The sequence below is a fragment of the Nycticebus coucang genome, chromosome 8 (genome assembly GCF_027406575.1).
Source record: "Nycticebus coucang isolate mNycCou1 chromosome 8, mNycCou1.pri, whole genome shotgun sequence".
Classification (NCBI taxonomy): Eukaryota; Metazoa; Chordata; class Mammalia; order Primates; family Lorisidae; genus Nycticebus; species Nycticebus coucang.
Window position 1 is genome coordinate 87,654,838 of NC_069787.1, and position 23,749 is coordinate 87,678,586.

The 23,749-nt window shown below is 40.9% G+C and overlaps 1 protein-coding gene across 4 annotated transcripts in view; it reads right to left on the bottom strand.

The window, feature by feature from the left end:
• Window positions 1-739: 739 nt before the first annotated feature.
• Window positions 740-23,749, bottom strand: part of SEC22C (SEC22 homolog C, vesicle trafficking protein) — a 32,812-nt gene continuing 9,802 nt past the window's right edge. For all 4 annotated transcript variants that reach the window (XM_053600676.1, XM_053600674.1, XM_053600673.1 and 1 more), the window contains 5 exons: window positions 10,668-10,831; window positions 7,804-7,983; window positions 5,216-5,334; window positions 2,902-2,967; window positions 740-1,291 (listed from right to left, as the gene is read on the bottom strand). In XM_053600676.1, the coding sequence (XP_053456651.1) occupies window positions 1,091-1,291; window positions 2,902-2,967; window positions 5,216-5,334; window positions 7,804-7,983; window positions 10,668-10,831 (730 nt within the window). In that variant the 3' untranslated portion in view covers window positions 740-1,090. The remainder of the gene's footprint in view (window positions 1,292-2,901; window positions 2,968-5,215; window positions 5,335-7,803; window positions 7,984-10,667; window positions 10,832-23,749) is intronic.

Below are 23,749 nucleotides of genomic sequence, written 5' to 3' on the forward strand. Positions count from 1 at the left end.
AGTAACTTTCCAGAGCACGTTAATTATGTCTTTATAAAGCTTTAAAAAGTTAACGTCTACTTAACTCTTGTTCATAAAATTAGTCCCTTAAGCTAATTAAAATTATTGGAAAAGAGGTACAAGAGTAATTAAACAGGGAGGCCCTCTGGGAACAGGTACATGGGACAAAGTACTCATCATCCTTATAATGACATTCAGCCATGTTGAAAAGGCTGCTAACACCTCTCCCAAGCAAGTCTGTGATAAGCCACTGAATCCGTGTCATCAACCTACTCCAGTTTGTGGCTGACTGCAAGGAATCCTAAAATTCTTATTACTGCTCATGTTTATAAGCTTACAATACAGGAGCACTGGTTATTCAATTAATTTTTTAAAACTTCAGATATACCCTGAATAAATAAAAAACATTTCTGTATCTACACAGTACCGCCACCATAAAAATGTTGTATATATAAATTAAATACACTCAGATCTCTTAACAAATTTTTCAGCTTAAATTTTCCCTCACCTTAAATAAAATTCACTTTATATCCAAAATATATTTAAGTATTCCAAAAGTATATAAAAAAAAGTAAATAAAATTTATCTAGCTTATTTTATGTGCCATATTTTTAGTTTTTTTTTTTTTTTAATTCACCCTATACTGACCTTCTTAAAAAAAAAAGTCATATTTAGACTGAAAAGCTGATTTGGATTTTAAAGTGGTTCCTCAGAGACAAGGGCCAATTACTAAAACCAGTGTTACTGAATCTAGTGGTTTATTGCATGATTCAATTTAAAATACCAAAATATTTCCATTTGATCTTCTAATAAAGCTCTTTCTGGATAAGCCCCTAGATTCTGCCACCCTAAATGAGCTGAACTGGAGATTCCGCAGTAACACTTGACACAAAACCAGGACTAAGTGTCTGGTGACCTCATGACTTCCACTGCAACTGTCAAAAATTCCCAATTCTTGGTTTGTCCGTCCAGTTTTGTTGAAAAAAACTTCAAGGATGGAAACTTGAGGTAAAGTTGAGAAGCAGAAATGGAAACCTACATGAATCCTCAAAAGAAAACCAAAAAATCCATTCATCACACAGAGTCATCTTCACACTCCACAGTCAGACTGCTTCTCCTGAAGCTGCCTTGTCAGTATCTGATGTGAAGACAGAAAAGCCACTCCTATGTGGAAAAGGATTTGCCAGAGGTTCCTCAGCCCATGCAGGTACATGTTGCCCAGGCAAATAAAGAGCAGCATCAGCACCACCTTCACAGTCCTGGCTGGACTGTAGAACAGGTACAAATAACACTGCAATGAGACCACAAGAGGATGTCCAATCAGAGACAACAAAGTGATCACAAGGTCAGAGCAAGAGTCACCTCCCAGAGCTGCCACAAACAGCATCATCTCCCTCATTATTAGCTTATTAAATTGACTTCATTACGATGAAAATTGGGCCTATTGGTTAGGCTGCTGTTAATTATTGGATGACAATAGGTGTCACAAGAAGAATTAGTGTGTAGCACGTTTGAAAGTTTAAGAAATATAGACAGAACTTCCCACACTGCGGACTGTAGAAAAAGAGGAGATACAGGGTTTGGGGCAGACAGCTAGGCCAGGAGACGCTAACAAGACTGACTGGCCTCTCAGTGAAATTCTCCTTCAGGAAGCCATGACAGAAAAGCAAGCCAGTGAAAGAAAGCTGTGGTTTCACTATTTTGCTTTCTCCTGAGTCACAAGTACATTGAGTCCCATTGTTCCCTTGGGTACTCTAATCACTTCTTTGAAAGCATCTCTTAGTCAGGGAAAGGTCTCACAAACTGGTACTTTGTGCAGGGCTATCACAAAGAAAAGAGGTCATTCTTGTGCAAAAAGTGGAAACAGCACTTGGGTTCAATGTTTAAAAAAAAAGTGCAATCTTAGAACGCAGAGCAATTGAACAACAGCTCGAGCTACAGTGGGAGGGAGCTATCCAAGCAGGGAAGGAGGTAGGACTACAAGATCCCTGCATCCCTGAAACACAGCTCTAGGAAACTGCTACTGCCATGTTCAAAGTTTTGGAGACTCCTTTTCTAAAAAATTGAGTACATTTTCAATCTTGGGTTGAAAATCTCTTTTTCTATAATCAGGTAATTCTTAAAAAGAAACCATTCTAGGAAGTATGTAGGAGAGAGAGAGAGAAGAAATTTTAATTTTAAAAAAGAGAGAAATAAGCTTATGCATGCAGAGAAAGTACTAAAATCCTAACCCATGTGGAAGACAATCTCACTAGGATGAGATTCTTATTAAAATTAACTCTATCTATGAGGAACTCAAAAGCACCTCTTTATGCTCCCCATTAGTACACAGTGTATTTGAAAATAGCTAAATAATAATCAAAGCTCTCTAATTAACATTCTAATAGTTATTTTAATTCCTAAGGGGCATATTTTAATAGAAGTATTACCATAAAAACTCAAGTTTTTTGACCTACTTCTCTATTTTAAAGATCATATACACACAGATGTTACTTCTGTTATTGTTAGGCTAGTCCAAGTGCAGAAAAGGACACTTCTGCACTTCTAACAATAAGCATAAGGCAACATCCTAACTCACGTTAGTCAGGCCCAATCCAGTCCCCACTGCAATCTCATCCTTCCTTTTGGGGGAGTCAAATCCAAACTCCCGGTTCCTGTTCTGCTGCTGTCAGTGACCCTGTGGCTTTCCCTTTCTGAGCCCAAAGTTCTTCCTCTATAAAATGAGAGGACTGGAAAGGATGAACATAAGATCTTTCCACTAAGGGCTTGGTACTGTCCCTTATTTGAACCAAGACTTCAGTGGAACAAGAATGGGATTTAAAATTTGCTGACCGTTTCAACAGAAGGACAAAATAAGGTCATGGCTTTAACCCATTACCAAAATATCAATGTTTCACCTACCTGGAAAATGCAGGCTACAAAAGGAATAAGAAAAGCCAGAATGTTTCCAATTTCTTCGTGGGCAACCTAAGACAAATACACGAAGAACACAAGGAAAGGAATATTCAGAGAGAAAAGGAAACATGATAATATGAAGCACTTTACTCCTACTCAGTTTGGTATGACTGACAATACAAATTTCTGACTGGGTGAGACACAAGTCCCTGTTTATGTATCAGGTAAGGGTTAGCATGCAACCATTGTCAATGGCTTGGACACACCATGCACCCTCCTGTCCCCATGTGTCTGTGCTAAGTCATCACCTGGAATCAGCCCCCAACCACTCAAAATACAACTCAGCCTCCAATACCAAGCTTTCTTTAATTCCTCTCACACCCAGGCACTGCTGCCTCCTTAGTGCTGCTACCATAATTTGTGCCAGAAAGTCCTCAAGGCAAGGATCCTGTCTTAACCATCTTGTTGGCCAGGCACCTATTCTAGTATGTACAGACAGTTCATAAATACACAGATCAGGTTACGAGTAACCATAAACAGTAAGAGTAGAGACCACACGACACGTTGGTCAAAGACACAATGTGTGGTAACAGGGCAGTTACCACTCTTACAACACACATCTGCTGCCATTCTCCAAAGAGGTCACTCTACATCAGTCTCCTAGGGTTCAACATCAGTCAAGTTTCAGACTTTAGCCACCAGGTGCATGGATATGAGCATGAGTAATATCTACCTGTCTATGCTAATAATGGTCCTATACCTTTTTAAAGTATTTGAAGTACTACAAAATTAAAAACACTATTTTAAGGGAAAGCATTAGGGTGACACCCATAGCTCAGTGAGTAGGACACTGGCCACATACACCAAGGCTGGCAGGTTCGAGCCCAGCCTGGGCATGCTGAACAACAATGACAACTGCAACCAAAAAAAAATAGCCAGGCATTGTGGCAGATACCTGTAGTCCCAGCTACTTGGGAGGCTGAGGCAAGAGAATCACTTAAGCCCAAGAGTTTGAGGTTGCTGTGAGCTGTGACGCCATAGCGCTCTACTAAGGGCAACATAGTGAGACTCTGCCTTAAAAAAAAAAAAAAAGAAAGAAAAGAAAAGAAAAAGAAAAAGCATTGAAAGAGAAAGTTGCTTTGAGATGAGCTGGCCAACAAAGGAAATTCCTACTGAAAAAAGGTGGCACCTGAACAGGAAGGTGACATCTGCATTACACAAATCAGACTATGAGCCACATTTCTCCCAGGGACAAAGAGTCTGAACTTTAAAGTCTGAGAATCAAACTTTTGCCCTAGGGTAAATAATCCAGCCCCTGGAGTGACTCCTGGGGTCAAAACGCACAGGGCAGTCTAATGTCCTTGCAGCAAACTGTCCATTTCTTACCAGTAACCCACAGGCTCTTCTGGCTTCTTAGGATAACAGACACAAAAGAACAACTTTCATATTTGTTCAATTTACTACAAAGAATAAAATTTTAGGTCAGGTACAGTGGCTCACACCTGTAATCCCAGCATTCTCGGAGGCCAAGACAGCTGGAATGCTTGAGCTCAGGAGTTTGATGCCAGCCTGAGCAAGAGTAAGACCCTATCTCAACTAAAAATAGAAAAATAACAAAAAAAACAGCTGGATGTTTTGCAGGTATCTGTAGTCCCAGCTACTTGGAAGGCTAAGGCAAAAGGATCTTTCAAACCCAAGAGTTTGAGGTTGCTGTGAGCTACGACACCACAGCACTTTACCCAGGGTGACAGAGTGTGACTCTGTCTCGAAAAAATAAAACGAATTAAAAAAAATAAAAAATTTAGGTGGCGCCTGTGGCTCAAGGAGTAGGGCGCCAGTCCCATATGCCAGAGGTGGCGGGTTCAAACCTAGCCCCGGCCAAAAATCCAAAAAAATAAAAAAATAAAAATAAATAAATAAATAAAAAATTTCAAAACCTCAGTACATAATAACCTTATAAATAAAATGTATCCACATCAATTTTTTCCATATGTCCTTTCTTTTTCTTTTTTTTAAGACAGAGCCTCAAGCTGTTGCCCTGGGTAGAGTGCTGTGGCATCACAGCTTACAGCAACCTCCAGCGCTTGGGCTTAAGTGATTCTCCTGCCTCCACCTCTCAAGTAGCTGGGACTACAAGTGCCTGCCGCAACACCCGGCTATTTTTTGGTTGCAGCTGTCATTGTTGTTTGGCAAGCTGGATCCGGGCTGGATTCGAACCCACCAGCTCAAGTGTATGTGGTTGGCGCCTTAGCCACTTGAGCCACAGGTGCCAAGGCTCCATATGTCCTTTAAACTGTTAAAAAAAAAAAAAAAAAGTTACCTGTAAAGAATGTTCTGCAAGGTGAACTCCACGAATGAGATTCAGAGCAGCACACATGATATTGAGAATGAGGGACAGGATACCCAGGGCTGTCACTGGTTCCATTCGGAAATTAGGAGCTTCACAATTAAAAAAAATAAGTGTCTAGTGAAAATAATTTCTATATGAAAGAAAAATAAACAAAGACATTAACTAGACCTCCACTAACGATATGTTCATTATATTAAACATAGAATTACAAAACATGTTAATTTTAAAAGCAGCAGAAGTTAGAGAGAAAAAAAAGCAAAAAAAATGAAAGACAGACTGAATCTGGGGATCTGAGGTGAGTTTCTTCCAGAAAGAGGCCCTTCTCTGAGCAAGCAACTGTTTTTCAGCCCTTAATTTCCATTCTATCTAAAGCAGGTGTGCTCAATCAGGGGCAATTTCCAACTTCCCCATCCAATCCCTGTGGATAGATGGCAATGTCCTGAAACATTTTTGGTAGTTACAACTAAAGACAAGATGCTACTGGCATCCAGTGGGTGAAGGCCAGGGATGCTTCTAAATGTCTTAAAATGCTTAGGAGAGCCCCCATAATAAAGAATTACTCATTGCAAAATATCAATAGGGCTTAGGTTGAGAAATCCTGATTTAAGACAATTTCTTATGCTACCAGAGAGGACCAGGGGTTTATTTGCAAATTCACTATCAAACTCTGAAAGCATTTTAATTATACACCTCAAGCCTCAGCTTGTAAAATGATCCACACTTTTTCTAACAAACACAATGCGCAATGTCGTATGCACTTCTAGAGAAATTCACAGCAAATGCAATTTTTTAAATCCTAAAATAGTTGGGAAGAGGAGGACAATATTGATTATTTAGGCTATAAGCTGTTTCTAGAACTACAATTCAAACAAATATCCATTCTCTCTTTAAAGATAATTGCTAAAATTGATTCTGGCTCACAAACTTAAATGGTGTCCCACCCATTTTCTCACTATTCTCTGTAAATTATCCTTTCTTGCCCTTAACATTTCACGCACAAACACGTACACACGTGCACACACAAACACCTAGCCACTAATCCAAGTTATGCCTATTGTTAGTGCGTTACTTCCACTGAGCAATTCAAAGTTCCTATTACAACAGAATATGCTACCTGTAAAGATTCTAGCCTCAGGACAAGAGGGTGGGTCAAACCACAGTAAAATGTCCTAGAAAGACGGGCAAGTTGACACTTTTCTGGATTTGTTCCTCTTGTCTAAGTGTTTAAAAAACAAAACATAGATGTGTATTACAAAGTTATGCCTGTATTTCATATATGCCAAGGGAGAAGCTTGTGGCTCAATTACCCAGTCTTTCTTCTACAAAATTGAGTTTGCTCTCAATATAAATTAGAACTTACTGACATGATAGTCAAACCAGGAATTTATTGGTTGAAACATATTAAAATGAAACACAAATTAAGCCAAAAACATGAACACTTTAAACATACTATTTTTATAAAATTCAAGTAATGAGTTTAGTTTAACAAAAATGGTTAAAAGCAAAATAATGAGACTGTTACAATATAGACAGCTCTACATTTCAGAGGCAGCTCATATGCTATTACAGAATTATTAGATTGTAAATATCCCCCTTGATTAAATATTAGTTTAACTGTAAATACTTATAAACAAGAAATGCAAAACTCCATGCTTCATTAGGTACTAAGCTTTGAGTGGCTAACAGTGCTTGTTAATGTCTGACAAAGTCATGGAATGCTAGGACACTGTGATCACCCCATTAACACCTCTTTCTTCAGATGAAGACTCTGAAATACAGGGACAGAGGGATCTCTGAGTTCTCATGGAGAGCTCAGATAATGGGAGTAATAGGCCTGGCTCTGGCTCTGGCCCTGCCCAAATACTCTCATCCTCCCAGACCACCAGGCAGGGGTTTCTCAGTGGAGATGTGAAATGTTTCACTAAGTGATACAATGAAATAAGGATTCATTGTCAAAAATATCCATCTGTAAGATATACAAATATGTATAATTCAGTAAGTGACTTCCAATAAAAAAGAATGAACCTCCTGAAATGTTCATTTAATCTTGTAAACTTCACACTGGGTTATGAAAACAACCTGCCAAGTCAGTCGCTCTTCAACTCCTGAATTTCATCATAGGCTGGGCACACTGGCTCACACCTGTAAACCTAGCACTCTCAGAGGCCAAGGCAGGTGGACCGCTTGAGCTCATGAGTTCAAGACCAGTCTGAGCAAAAGCGAGACACTGTCCCTACTAAAACTAGAAAAACTGAGGCAAGAGGATCACTTGAGCCCAAGAATTGGAGGCTGCTGTCACCCAGGTGACAGCTTGAGACTCTGTCTCAAAACAACAACAACAACAACAAAAAAAAAAACAGCCTCCCCTCAAACCAATGGACGTCATAAAATGAAGTTTTTTATAACAGCCACCTGGAAACATCATCAGTCCATATTTTTTCCAACATATTTTATACCCTTCCCCCAAAACAATTTCTCTAGTAAAAAAATCAACTTCCACTTGAAATATATAACATCATCTCGTATACATCAACATCAGAGAATAACAAGCCACTTACCAGGCTCTAAGGGCATCAGTGTGTGACCGTTCATCATCCCATTTGCCACATCTGTGTCCTCCAGAGTGAGAACCACTGGAGGCTGGAACTGCAGCTCCTCTTGAATTTGTTCCAAGCTGCTCTTCATCTGAGAAGAACTTACATAGTTAAAATGCCACTTTATTTTTTGGATGATACTGTCTGGAAAGAGAAAGCAACCCAAGTTGAGCATTTTCATTAGCAAGGATGCTGTAAGACAATATGTGCAAAATTAAGAGATAGAAGCTTTTTTTTTTTAAGAGACAGAAGCTTGCACCGTTGCCCAGGCTGGAGTGCAGCGATATGATTACAGCATATTGCAATCTCAAATTGATGCCTGGATCTCCAGAGTAGCTGGGATTACAGGCACACACCACCACACCTAGCTGATTTATTTCATTTTTCATAAAGATGAGATCTCACATATGATGCCCAGGCTGGCCTTGAACTCCAAATCTAAAGTGATCCTCCCGTTTTAGCCTCCCAAAGTGCTGGGATTAAGGTGTGAGCCACTGCACCCTGTTCAAGTCCACATTTCTTTCTTTCTTTTTTTTTGGTTTTGAGACAGAGTCTCACTTTGTCGCCCTCAGTAGAGTGCTGTAGTATCATAGCTCACAGCAACCTCCAACTCTTGGGCTCAAGTAATTCTCTTGCCTCAGCCTCTCAAGTATCTGGGACTATAGGCCCCCACAATGCCCAGCTAATTTTTCCATTTTTAGTAGAGAAGGAGTCTTGCTCTTGCTCAGGCTGGTCTTGAACTCCTGAGCTCAAGCAATCCACCCACTTCAGCCTCTCAGAGTGCTGGAATTGCAGGCGTGAGCCACCACGCCCAGCCTCCATTACCAAATTTTAACAAGCTTTTGAAGTTTTATAAATATTGGCAAAGCAAAATCATATAATTCTAATATCAGTGTACTTTGACTCATTCTACTACTACTCAGTGATGAGCAAACACGATGCTCGGGAAGGGTCTCCTGTCAGATCAAGCATGCTGCTTTAGAAGGAATACATGCAGAGGTGACGGGGAGAATAACACAGGTCCACCCAGCCCCAAACTGATTTTCAGCCAAAGGATGCTGCAGCCATGGTCTGCTTTGAACTAGAATGCCCTCTTAATACAGTACCAGTCTGACTAAGGCCTCACCTGGAGATCCAGGGCCAGAACTCTCAGTCCATGACACATCTACCAGGCAGGGCCCTACAGGGAGTTCCCCAGCACCTTCAGGTGACAGTGAAAGAGGGTGCTGTCCCCACTCCTGATGGGCCAGACAGTAGACCACTTGGGGGAATCTGAGGGCTAAGGTAGAAGTAGCCAGAAAGCCTACATGGAAACACTTTCAGTGGCTGGTCCTGCACCTGACTCTTTGTACCCAATGCTGCAAGACCCTTGTTCAAGAACATCACAGAGACAGCAGCTGTTTATGCAGAGACCACAGAATGCTTTCCAATTCCCACCTCTACTGCCATTTGCCCAAAAGCTCAAAATGAACACACCTGACAAAAACAAAGCAGACACTATGATTATCATGTGGTATTCCAAAGCCCCTGAGCTTCTCTGAAGCCTATCTAGCAGAACCTAAAAAAGATGTATCCTCTTCCAGAGTAGATCTCTGAGTGAAGGACCAGTCTTTTCTTATTTCCAAATCACTACAGGCTGATACTTTTTTTTCCATTTTTTTTTTCTTTTGAGACAGAGTCTTACTCCTTTGTTCTGGGTAGAGTGCTGTGACATCATCATAGCTCACAGCAACCTCAATCTCCTGGGCTCAAGCCCTCCTCTTTGCCTCTTGAATAGCTGGGACTACAGGCATCCACCCTGACACCTACTTTTTTCTATTTTTAGTAGAGATGGGGTCTCACTCTTGTTCAGGCTGGTCTCAAATTCCTGAGCTCAAGCTATCCACCCACCTTGGCCTTCCAGAGTGGTAGAATAACTAACAAATGTGAGTCACCTTGACCAGCCTGCAGACTGATACTTTGGTAAAATACAATAAAATTATAGTAATGTCAGATTATGATAAGAATTTTTTTTTTTTAGACAGTCTCACTTTGTCACCTTTGGTAGAGTGCCATGACATCATAGCTCACAGCAACCTCACACTCCTGGGCTCAAGAGAATCTCTTGCCTCAGCCTCCCAAGTAGCTTGGACTACAGGTGCCTGCCACTATGCCTGAGTATTTTTAGAGATGAGGTCTCACTCTGGCTCAGGCTGATCTCAAACCCATGAGCTCAGGCAATCCACGCACCTTGGCCCCCCAAGTGCTAGGATTACAGGCGTGAGCCACCACATCTGGCCCTATGATAAGAATTTCTAAACACTGTTTCTCACTTTCAGTACTTACCTCATGATGAAAGAACATCCTTTAAATAGTACTGCTCTATTAGGTAGAGCAGGGGTCAGCAAACTTTCCTTAAAGTGCCAGATAGTAGATATTTTAGGCTGGTAGGCTACATGGTCTCTGCTATAACAACTCAACTCTGCTGTCACAGAGCAAAAGTAGCCACAGACAACATGTAGAAGAATGAGCACGGCTGTGTTCCATTTTATTTCCAAACCAGGTAGCTGGCCTTTGAGCCACGGTTTGCTAAGCCCCGCTTCAGAGGCACCCTTTTTCCACCCTGCCCCCAGGCTCTGGAGAGATGAAAAGATGAAAAGCCTAAGCTTTAAACCTCGGTGCTTTCAGGCCACTTCAACTGCTGTGAAATCTCATGGTACAAGGCTATTCTTCACTGACATAACGCAACTCCAATGATTTTCCTGATGGTCAAACCCAAACATAAGCTGCAAGTTCTACATATACACCACCATAGGAGAGAACAATAAATATGAAAGAAGGTTACAAACCAAACTCAAGAAAAGCATATGGCCTGCAGGCTAGGCCAATGCAGGTGGTGTCATAAGAAGCTGTGAATTCCCACCACAGGGTCTCCAGGAAGCAGAAGGCCATGGCTGCTGGACACTGGTGGGAGCAGATAGCCATGCAGGCCACATCCCCCGAAGAAGAAAAACTGAAACAAAAAGATGACATCTCCATTACCAAGAAACAGACCCATGGATTCCCATCCCACGCTCAGATACAACTTTGCCTCAATTCTGCACTTGGTTGGCTTTAATAGTCCTGTAGCTGTTTGTTGCACATATATTGTCTCTTGCTAGACCTATTCCTGAGACTGTGTCTTTCCTATACTTCCTTTAAAATGTCTAGTAGTATTAGTCACTGATGGATGCATGTTCTACTAGGAGGAATTAGCCTCAGGCTTCTCTCTACCTATTGAGAAACATGTTTTTCTTTTTTTTTTTTGAGACAGAGCCTCAAGCTGTCGCCCTGGGTAGAGTGCCATGGCATCACAGCTCATATCAACCTCCAACTCCTGAGCTCAAGCGATTCTCCTGCCTTCACCTCCCAAGTAGCTGGGACTACAGGCACCCACCACAACACCCGGCTATTTTTTTTTTTGGTTGAAGCCATCATTGTTGTTTGGCAGGCCCAGGCTGGATTCGAACCCACCAGCTCAGGAGTATATGGCTGGCGCCTTAGCTGCTTGAGCCACAGGCACTGAGCCCATCATGGCATCTTAAAATAAAACCTTATTGGATTTCACCCCTGTGGGGTATGTTCACATACACATAACTGTTGCATTTAGTTTATTAATGTTTTACTTAGGACTTTTGTGTTTATGCAAAATAAGACTGGTGTATAATTTTCCTTTCTTATACTATCTTCATCTGGTTGTGCTGTTAAGGTTATTCTGATCTCATTAAATAAATGCAGGGCTTTTCTTTCCTTTCTACTCTAGTTCACCTGTCAGTGGTGCCTATCAATTCTACTCACTGTGGAATATCTCCTCTCACGTTTCAGCATTTTTTTGCTAAGCTCGTCACTGTGGGACTTTTTTTTTTTTTTTTTTTTTGTAGAGACAGAGTCTCACTGTACCGCCCTCGTCCTCCGGTAGAGTGACGTGGCGTCACACGGCTCACACCAACCTCTAACTCTTGGGCTTACGCGATTCTCTTGCCTCAGCCTCCCAAGTAGCTGGGACTACAGGCGCACAATGCCTGGCTATTTTTTTGTTGCAGTTTGGCCGGGGCTGGGTTTGAACCCGCCACCCTCGGCAAATGGGGCCGGCGCCCTACTCACTGAGCCACAGGCGTCGCCCTGTGGGACTTTTTTTAAAAGAATCTCTCGAGCCAGAGTTGTGGCACACTTCTTCCAGAGTGGTTCTGCATCCACACTGGCCAGCTACCCCAGCAGTGCTATCGGTCTGGAACCAATATTGCTGTTTGAACCTTGACTTAGGAATTCCTAGACCTTGGGGAATATAAACTCACAAGGTACCAAAATGGTGTCTCAATTTCTTTAGTGAAATTTTATTTTCATTCCTGTCAAGAGCTAAGTAGAGATGAGGGGGTAGTCTGTCCTGTATTGGTAGACAAACTACCTCTCAGGGATCATCATTTTATTGGGGGTATGGCCTGACAAGATTCTTTCCATCATGCAAGGGTCTCATTCTAATACTCCACCCATAAAAGTTCAAACCAAGCCTCAAACCCTGACTATGAGTGATGCCCTAGAAGCCTTGGTGTCAGCTCACACACTTACTACCTTTATATTCTGCTCCCTCTTCATTTCTGGCAGCTTGGGATTTCTTTTTTTTGTTTGTTTGTTTTGTAATATTAATTTCTTTCTTTTTTTTTTTTTATTGCTGGGGATTTATTGAGGGTACAATAAGCCAGGTTACACTGATTGCAATTGTTAGGTAAAGTCCCTCTTGCAATCATATCTTGCCCCCATATAGTGTGACACACACCAAGGCCCCACCCACCTCCCTCCTTCCGTTCCCCCCCATAACCATAATTGTCATTAATTGTCCTCATATCAAAATTGAGTACATAGGATTCATGCTTCTCCATTCTTCTGATGCTTTACTAAGAATAATGTCTTCCACGTCCATCCAGGTTAATACGAAGGATGTAAAGTCTCCATTTTTTTTAATGGCTGAATAGTATTCCATGGTATACATATACCACAGCTTGTTAATCCATTCCTGAGTTGGTGGGCATTTAGGCCGTTTCCACATTTTGGTGATTGTAAATTGAGCTGCAATAAACAGTCTAGTACAAGTGTCCTTATGATAAAAGGATTTCTTTCCTTCTGGGTAGATGCCCAGTAATGGGATTGCAGGATCAAATGGGAGGTCTAGCTTGAGTGCTTTGAGGTTTCTCCATACTTCCTTCCAGAAAGGTTGCACTAGTTTGCAGTCCCACCAGCAGTGTAAAAGTGTTCCCTTCTCTCCACATCCATGCCAGGTTCTGCAGTTTTGAGATTTTGTGATGTGGGCCATTCTCACTGGGGTTAGATGATATCTCAGGGTTGTTTTGATTTGCATTTCTCTAATATATAGAGATGATGAACATTTTTTCATGTGTTTGTTAACCATTCGTCTGTCGTCTTTAGAGAAAGTTCTATTCATGTCTCTTGCCCATTGATATAAGGGATTGTTGGCTTTTTTCATGTGGATTAATTTGAGTTCTCTATAGATCCTAGTTATCAAGCTTTTGTCTGATTGAAAATATGCAAATATCCTTTCTCATTGTGTAGGTTGTCTCTTTGCTTTGGTTATTGTCTCCTTAGCTGTACAGAAGCTTTTCAGTTTAATGAAGTCCCATTTGTTTATTTTTGTTGTTGTTGCAATTGCCATGGCAGTCTTCCTCATGAAGTCTTTCCCCAGGCCAATATCTTCCAGTGTTTTTCCTATGCTTTCTTGGAGGATTTTTATTGTTTCATGCCTTAAGTTTAAGTCCTTTATCCATCTTGAATCAATTTTTGTGAGTGGGGAAAGGTGTGGGTCCAGTTTCAGTCTTTTACATGTAGACATCCAGTTCTCCCAACACCATTTATTGAATAGGGAGTCTTTCCCCCAAGGTATGTTCTTGTTTGGTTTATCAAACATTAGGTGGTTGTAAAATGTTAGTTTCATTTCTTGGTTTTCAATTCGATTCCAAGTGTCTATGTCTCTGTTTTTGTGCCAGTACCATGCTGTCTTGAGCACTATGGCTTTGTAGTACAGACTAAAATCTGGTATGCTGATGCCCCCAGCTTTATTTTTGTTACAGAGAACTGCCTTAGCTATACGGGGTTTTTTCCGGTTCCATACAAAACGCAGAATCATTTTTTCCAAATCTTGAAAGTACAATGTTGGTATTTTGATAGGAATGGCATTGAACAGGTAGATTGCTTTGGGAAGTATAGACATTTTAACAATGTTGATTCTTCCCATGCATGAGCATGGTATGTTCTTCCATTTGTTAATATCCTCTGCTATTTCCTTTCTGAGGATTTCATAGTTTTCTTTATAGAGGTCCTTCACCTCCTTCGTTAGGTATATTCCTAGGTATTTCATTTTCTTTGAGACTATGGTGAAGGGAGTTGTGTCCTTAATTAGCTTCTCATCTTGACTGTTATTGGTGTACACAAAGGCTACTGACTTGTGGACATTGATTTTATATCCTGAAACATTACTGTATTTTTTGATGACTTCTAGGAGTCTTGTGGTTGAGTTTTTGGGGTTCTCTAAGTATAAGATCATGTCGTCAGCAAAGAGGGAGAGTTTGACCTCCTCTGCTCCCATTTGGATTCCCTTTATTTCCTTGTCTTGCCTAATTGTATTGGCTAGAACTTCCAGCACTACATTGAATAGTAAAGGTGACAGAAGACAACCCTGTCTGGTTCCAGTTCTAAGAGGAAAAGCTTTCAGTTTTACTCCATTCAGTAAAATATTGGCTGTGGGTTTGTCATAGATAGCTTCAATCAGTTTTAGAAATGTGCCACCTATGCCTACACTCTTCAGTGTTCTAATTAGAAAAGGATGCTGGATTTTATCAAATGCTTTTTCTGCATCTATTGAGAGGATCATGTGATCTTTATTTTTGCCTCTGTTAATATGGTGGATAACGTTTATAGACTTGCGTATGTTAAACCAGCCTTGCATCCCTGGGATGAAGCCTACTTGGTCATGATGAATGACTTTTTTGATGATAAGCTGTAATCTATTGGCTAGGATTTTGTTGAGAATTTTTGCGTCTATATTCATGAGTGAGATTGGTCTGAAATTCTCCTTTTTGTTTGGGTCTTTTCCTGGTTTTGGTATCAGGGTGATGTTTGCTTCATAGAATGTGTTGGGGAAGATTCCTTCTTCCTCAATTTTTTGGAATAATTTCTGCAGTACAGAAATAAGCTCTTCCTTGAAGGTTTGATAGAATTCTGGAGTGAAGCCATCTAGACCAGGGCATTTTTTGGTTGGAAGATTTTTTTATTGTTTCTTTGATCTCAGTGCTTGAAATTGGTCTGTTCAGGAGCTCTATTTCTTCCTGGCTGAGTCTAGGGAGAGGGTGTGATTCCAAATATTGATCCATTTCTTTCACATTGTCAAATTTCTGGGCATAGAGTTTCTGGTAGCATTCAGAGATGATCTCTTGTATCTCTGTGGGATCAGTTGTTATTTCCCCTTTATTATTTCTGATTGAGGTTACTAGAGATTTTACTTTTCTATTCCTCGTTAGTCTGGCCAATGGTTTATCTATTTTATTTATTTTTTCCAAAAACCAACTCCTTGTTTCATTAATTTTCTGAATGATTCTTTTGTTTTCAATTTCATTGATCTCTGATTTGATTTTGGATATTTCTTTTCTTCTACTGAGTTTAGGCTTAGATTGTTCTTCTTTTTCCAATTCCATAAGATCTCTTGTGAGATTGTTGATGTGCTCTCTTTCTGTTTTTCGAATGTAGGCATCTAAAGTGATGAATTTTCCTCTCAAAACTGCTTTTGCAGTATCCCACAGGTTTTGGTAGCTTGTGTCTTCATTGTTGTTATGCTCAAGGAAGTTAATGATTTCCTGTTTTATTTCTTCCTGCACCCATCTGTTATTCAACAGAAGATTGTTTAGTTTCCATGCCTTCGGGTGAGGTCGAGCATTTTTGTTAGAGTTGAGTTCCACCTTTAGTGCCTTATGGTCTGAGAAGATACAAGGTAAAATTTCAGTTCTTTTGATTCTGTTGATATTTGTTTTGTGTCCCAGGATATCATCAATTTTGGAGAATGTTCCATGGGGTGATGAGAAGAATGTATATTCTTTATCTTTGGGATGGACTGTTCTATATGCGTCTATCAAGCACAGTTGCTCTAGGGTCTCATTTAAGTCTCTTATATCCTTGTTTAATTTCTGTTTAGAGGATCTGTCCAGCTCTGTAAGAGGAGTGTTAAGGTCCCCTGTTATTATGGTATTATCAGATATCATATTGCTCAGACTGAGTAAGGTCTGTTTCAAGAATCTGGGAGCATTTAAATTGGGTGCATAGATATTTAGAATTGAAACATCTTCTTGTTGTATTTTTCCCTTGACCAATATAAAGTGACCATCTTTGTCTTTTTTGACTTTAGTTGTTTTAAAACCACATGTATCTGAAAATAAGATGGCAACTCCTCTTTTCATCTGAATTCCATTTGCCTGAAAAATTGTCTTCCAACCCTTGACTCGGAGCTTTAATTTGTCTTTTGAAGCCAGGTGTGTTTCTTGCAGACAGCAAATGGATGGCTTGTGTTTTTTAATCCAGTCAACCAATCTATGTCTCTTCAGTGGGGAATTCAAGCCATTAACATTTATTGAGATAATTGATAAGTGTGGTAGTATTCTATTCGTCTTATTTTGTGAGAGTCCATTGCTTAGTTTTATCTTTTGCATCAGTGTGGAGGTTTGGTTCTGTCCTTTAATTTCTGAGTTCTTACTTTGCTGCTGATCCATTGTGGTGGTCAGTGTGCAGAACAGGTTGAAGTATTTCCTGTAGAGCTGGTCTTGTTGTGGTGAATTTCCTCAATGTTTGTATATCTGTAAATGATTTGATTTCTCCGTCAATTTTGAAGCTTAGCTTAGGAGGGTACAGAATTCTGGGCTGGAAATTGTTCTATTTAAGTAGATTAAAGGTAGATGACCATTGTCTTCTTGCTTGAAAAGTTTCATTAGAGAAGTCTGTGGTCACTCTGATGGATTTGCCCCTGTAGGTCAACTGGCACTTACTCCTGGCAGTTTGCAGAATCTTTTCTTTTGTCTTGACTTTGGACAGGTTCATCACAATGTGTCTTGGAGAAGCTCGGTTAGAGTTGAGGCGACCTGGGGTCCAATAGCCCTCTGAAAGCAATGTGTCAGAATCTTTGGTGATATTTGGGAAATTTTCTTTTATAATATTCTCTAGTATGGCTTCCATTCCTCTGGGGCATTCTTCTTCCCCTTCTGGAATTCCTATAACTCGTATGTTGGAACGCTTCATAAAGTCCCATAATTCTGACAGTGAACGTTCTGCTTTCTCTCTCTTCTTTTCTGTCTGTTTTACTATCTGAGTTATCTCAAAAACTTTGTCTTCTACCTGTGAAATTCTTTCTTCTGCATGGTCTAACCTGTTGCTGATACTTTCCATTGCATTTTTAAGTTCCCTGATTGACTGTTTCATTTCCTTCAGCTCTGCTATATCCTTTTTATATTCTTCATATCGTTCATCTCTGATTTGATTCTGTTTTTGGATTTCCTTTTGGTTATTTTCCACTTTATTAGCAGTTTCCTTCATTGTTTCCATCATTTCTTTCATTGTTTTCAACATGTGTATTCTAAATTCCCTTTCTGTCATTCCTAACATTTCTGTATAGGTGGAATCCTCTGCAGTAGCTACCTCATGGTCCCTTGGCGGGGTTGTTCTGGACTGGTTCTTCATGTTGCCTGGAGTTTTCTGCTGATTCTTCCTCATGGGTGATTTCTTTTATCTGTTTCCTTGCCCTAATTTTCCTTTCACTTCCTCTTGCTCTTTAAGTTCTCGTGCCTGTGGACTAAGGGTTACAGGACCAGAAGGGTGAGAAGGTTGAAGAGCAAAAAAGGGTTGAAAGAAAGGAGGACTGAGTGATAAGGAAAAAAAAAGAAAAATAGAGAAAGGAGAGGGGGTGGGTAAAAGGAATATTGACAAAAAGAAGAGAGGCACAGAAAGAGGGAGACAGAGCAATATAGGTGTACAGTAGGGTACTTTGATACAACCTTAAAAAAAAACCCACCTTCTAGGGGTGCCCAGTTGGGTGGTTCCCTTGAGGTCACCAGCTCTTTGCTAACCTGATCAGACACAGTACCCCACCTCCACCAAGTAGAGAGGAAAGACAAAAATGCTATAAATCAAACCAAAACAAGCAAACAGAAAACTTTACGGGATATAATTGGCTGGAAAAAACAAATAATAGCGGTAGAAACACTAACAAAAATGAAGTTCTAATTATTGAAATAGGCAGCAATGGGAAATTATAATTAAACTAGAAAAATTGAGAAAGAAAAAGGATCTGTATGGAAGAGGTTGAACTTAAAAAACAAAACAACAATCCACAACATCAAAATAAACAAAAAAAACAACCAAACCAAAAAAAAAAAAAACAAAACTCAACCAAAAACAAAGCAGTATGTATATGTTATTGAATATTGTCTGGGCAACACGTGGTCTTCTGGGGTATGAGATGTTAATCACAGTTCTGATACGACTGGAGGCTGCTAGTTTCTCAAACCCCAGCAGGTAGACACCCTAAATCTCTCTTCAGCCCATTTAAAAGGCACTTTGAACTTGTTCACTTACTGAGCAGAAGCTTTCTCAGGGAAGTGCTTGTCGCTGGAATCACTGCTGAAGTGGGTATCCACTTACCCTGTGTGTCAAAACTGGTCTCCCTCTGCCCCCGGGGGTTAGGGCTGCAAGGCAGCTCAGACCCTGCCCTTAGGCTACTTGGTCGCTGGGTTACCAGCTCCCACCCAATTCCAGCTCTGCTACCCTGAGGGCGGAGCTTGCCGGGCAGATCGTTCACAATGTCTGCCTGTGACCCAGAGCCAAACACTATTAGCTCCGTCTGGCTCAGCGGCTCAGACTGGGGCCCTAGACAAAGGCCAAAGTTCTCTGCACTCCCGCTCAGGCTCTCCCCAAGGCAGTTCAGCTGAGTGCCAAGTCCAAAGACACCAAAACAGTTCACCGGTAAGGCCTTTCTGGTTTGCAGTCTCGCTGCTACTGAACTTCCAGTTGCGGGCGGGTTAAGACGGATTGAACACATGCGACCACTTGCCGGTTTTCCACTGTTTTAGTCCTCCTCTTGGGGTCCAGAAGTCTCTCGCTGACTCCCTGTATCCTCTCAGGGGTGATGATAGGCAGATCCCACCAGTCAGAGATGCCCGGAGTCCTATATCCCCAGACTCACGGTGCCCAGATGCAAGGAAGCTGTTACTCGGCTGCCATCTTGCATGTTATTCAGCTTGGGATTTCTTTCTTTCAAGCTCAACTACATATCTGAAGTAATTTTTGGTATACACTTACGGTCATTTCTTTTTTCTTCAGTAGAGTGCCATGATGTACACAGGACTCACAGCAACCTCTAGCTCTTGGGCTTCTGTGATTCTCCTGCCTCAGCCTCCCAAGCAGCTGGGACTACAGGCGCCCGCCACAACGCCCGGCTATTTTTTGGTTGCAGTTCAGCCGGGGCTGGGTTTGAACCCGCCACCCTCAGTATATGGGGCTGGCGCCTCACTCACTGAGCCACAGGCACCACCCTTACGCTCATTTTTGAGTGCTTCTGGAAGCAGGGTTTTTAGGTTGTATTTGACCATCTTTTTGTAACTTGAACTCTCTCTATAAAAACTTTTTCAATGTATAAAAAGGATCACTGTCCTCCTTATGAAAGGAATCCTTCAGAAGAACCTAGCCCACTCTACAATGGAAGTGTTTATATATGAAAAAGAACCCATGGGGTGGTGCCTGTGGCTCAGTCGGTAAGGCGCCGGCCCCATATACCGAGGGTGGCGGGTTCAAACCCGGCCCCAGCTGAACTGCAACAAAAAAATAGCTGGGCGTTGTGGCGGGCGCCTGTAGTCCCAGCTACTCGGGAGGTTGAGGCAAGAGAATCGCTTAATCCCAGGAGTTGGAGGTTGCTGTGAGCTGTGTGATGCCATGGCACTCTACCATGGGCCATAAAGTGAGACTCTGTCTCTACAAAAAAAAAAAAAAAAAAAAAAAAGAAAAGAAAAAGAACCCATGTTGTGGGCTGAATGAGTACCCAAAGAAAGATTTAATGAAGTCCTAACTCTCAGTACCTGTAAATGTGACCTTGTTTGGAAACAGAATGCAGATATAACCAAGATAAATGAGAAATACTCTAAATACTGTATAAAATGAAATACTGTATTAGGGTGGGCCCTCATCTAATGACTGGCATCCTTATAATAGGGAAATTTGGACAAAGAGGCAGAGAGGTGGTCATGTGACCACGGAGGCAGAGACTGGAGTAATTTGTCTATGAACCAACCACCACTAGAAGTACCCTGTTTCCCCGAAAATAAGACATCCTCTGAAAATAAGAACTACTTACAGGAAAGATAAGATGTCCCCTGAAAATAAGACCTAGCGCATCTTTGGGAGCACACCTTAAAATAAGACATTGATGGTGGAGAGCAAGATGGTGGCCGAGTAACAGCTTCTTTGCATCTGGGCACCAGCATCTCTGGCTGGTGGGATCTGCCTATAATCATCCCTTTGAGGATACAGGGAGTCAACAAGAGACTTCTGGACCCCAAGAGGAGGACAAAAACTGTGGAAAACTGTCAAGTAATCACGTGTGTTCAATGGGTCTAATCCCGCTGACAGCTGTAAGTGCAGTAGCAGCGAGACTGCAAACCGGAAAGGCCTTACCTGTGAACTGTTTTGGTGTTTTTGGACTTGGCACTAAGTTGAACTGCCTTGGGGAGACCTTGAGTGGGAGTGCGGAGAACTTTGGGCGTTGTCTGGGACCCCAGACTGAGCTGCTGAACCAGACAGACGGAGCTAATAGTGTTTGGCTGTGGGCCGCAGGGAGCCATTGAGAGAGAACTGCCCCAACAGGGTCCGCCCTAGGGGTTGCAGAGCAAGGATCAGGTGGTACGTTGTAACCTAGTGACTGAGCAGCCTAAAGGCGGGGTCTGAGCCGCCTTACAGCCCGAACCCTCAGGGGCAGAGTGAGACCGATTTTGGCACACTGGGTAAGTGGATAGCCGCTTTACCAGTGATTCCAGCGACAAGCACTTTCCTGGGAAAGCTTCCGCTTAGCAAGTTTAGAACCTTAAGGTACCTTTTAAGAAGGCTGTAGAGAGACTTAGGGTGTCTACCCTGTGGGGTTTGAGAAATCACAGAGGACTCCAGTCGTATCAGCACTGTAATTAACATCTCATACCCTAGAAGACCACCTGTTGCCCAGACAATATTCAACAAGATGTATATACTGCTTTGTTTTTGGTTCTTTTTTGTTTTGTTTTGTTGTTTGTTTGTTTTTTGGTTATTTTGATGTTGTTGTTGTTTTGTTTTTTAATTTCAACCTTTTCCATACAGATTTTTTCTTTTCTTTCTCCTGTTTTCTAGTATAAATACAATTTCCCATTGCTGCCTTTTTCAATAACTAGAACTTCATTTTTGCTAGTGTTTCTACCTCTATTATTTGTTTTTTTACCCAATTTTATCCTGTAAAGTTTTCTGTTTGCTTGTTTTGGTTTCATTAATAGCATTTTTGTCTTTCCTCTCAACTTGGTGGAGGTGGGGTACTGTGTCTGATCAGGTTAGCAAAGAGTTGCTGACCTCAAGGGAACCACCCAACCGGGCACCCCCAGAGGTTGGGATTTTTTAAGGTTGTGTCAAAGTACCCTACTGTACACTTATATTGCTCTGTCTCCCTCTTTCTGTGCCTCTCTTCTTTTTGTCAATATTCCTTTTACCCACCCCCTCTCCTTTCTCTATTTTCTTTTTGTTCTTTCCTTCTTTCTTTCATCCCCTCTTGCTTTTCAACCTTTTCATCCTTCTGGTCCTATACCAAAAGGACTCATCGAAACCTTAGTCCACAGGCACGGGAACTTAAAGAGCAAGAGAAAGTGAAAGGAAAATTAGGGCAAGGAAACAGATAAAAGAAATCACTCCTGAGGAAGAATCAGCAGAAAACTCCAGGCAACATGAAGAATCAGTCCAGAACAACCCCTCCAAGGGACCATGAGGTAGCTACTGCAGAGGATTCCACCAATAAAGAAATGTTAGGAATGACAGAAAGGGAATTTAGATACACATGATGAAAACAATGAAGGAAATGATGGAAACAATGAAGGAAACTGCTAATAAAGTGGAAAATAACCAAAAGGAAATCCAAAAACAGAATCAAATAAGAGATGAACGATATGAAGAATATAGAAAGGATATAGCAGAGCTGAAGGAACTGAAGCAGTCAATTAGGGAACTTAAAGATGCAATGGAAAGTATCAGCAACAGGTTAGACCATGCAGAAGAAAGAATTTCAGAGGTAGAAGACAAAGTTCTTGAGATAACTCAGATAGTAAAAGAGGCAGAAAAGAATAGAGAGCAGAACGTTCACTGTCAGAATTATGGGACCTTATGAAGCGTTCCAACATACAAGTTATAGGAATCCCAGAAGGGGAAGAAGAATGCCCCAGAGGAATGGAAGCCATACTAGAGAATATTATAAAAGAAAATTTCCCAAATATCACCAAAGATTCTGACACTCTGCTTTCAGAGGGATATCGGACTCCAGTCGCCTCAACTCTAACTGAGCTTCTCCAAGACACATTGTGATGAACCTGTCCAAAGTCAAGACAAAAGAAAAGATTCTGCAAGCTGCCAGAAGTAGGCACTACAGGGGCAAATCTGAGTGATTGCAGACTTCTCTAATGAAACTTTCCAAGCAAGAAGACAATGGTCATCTACCTTTAATCTATTTAAACAGAACAATTTCCAGCCCAGAATTTTGTAAGCTAAGCTTTAAAATTGACAGAGAAATCAAATCATTTACTGATATACAAACATTGAGGAAATTCACCACAACGAGACCAGCTCTATAGGAAATACTTCAACCTGTTCTACACACTGACCATCACAATGGATCAGCAGCAAAGTAAAAACTCAGAAATTAAAGGACAGAACCTCAACTCCACACTGATGCAAAAGATAAAACTAAGCAGTGGACTCTCACAAAATAAGATGAATAGAACACTACCACAGTTATCAATTATCTCAATAAATGTTAATGGCTTGAATTCCCCACTGAAGAGACATAGATTGGCTGACTGGATTAAAAAACACAAGCCATCCATTTGCTGTCTGCAAGAAACACACCTGGCTTCAAAAGACAAATTAAAGCTCCGAGTCAAGGGTTGGAAGACAATTTTTCAGGCAAATGGTATTCAGAAGAAAAGAGGAGTTGCGATCTTATTTTCAGATACATGTGGATTTAAAGCAACTAAAGTCAAAAAAGACAAAGATGGTCACTTTATATTGGTCAAGGGAAAACTACAACAAGAAGACATTTCCATTCTAAATATTTATGCACCCAATTTAAATGCTCCCAGATTCTTGAAGCAGACCTTACTCAGTCTGAGCAATATTATATCTGATAATACCATAATAACAGAGGACTTTAACACTCCTCTTACAAAGCTGGACAGATCCTCTAAACAGAAATTAAACAAAGATATAAGAGATTTAAATGAGACCCTAGAACAACTGTGCTTGATAGACGCATACAGAACACTCCATCCCAAAGATAAAGAATACATATTCTTCTCATCACCCCATGGAACATTCTCCAAAATTGATCATATCCTGGGTCACAAAACAAATATCAACAGAATCAAAAGAATTGAAATTTTACCTTGTATCTTCTCAGACCATAAGGCACTAAGGGTGGAACTCAACTCTAACAAAAACATTCAACCCCTCACAAAGACATGGAAATTAAACAATCTTCTGTTGAATAACAGATGGGCGCAGGAAGAAATAAAACAGGAAATCATTAACTTCCTTGAGCATAACAACAATGAAGACACAAGCTACCAAAACCTAT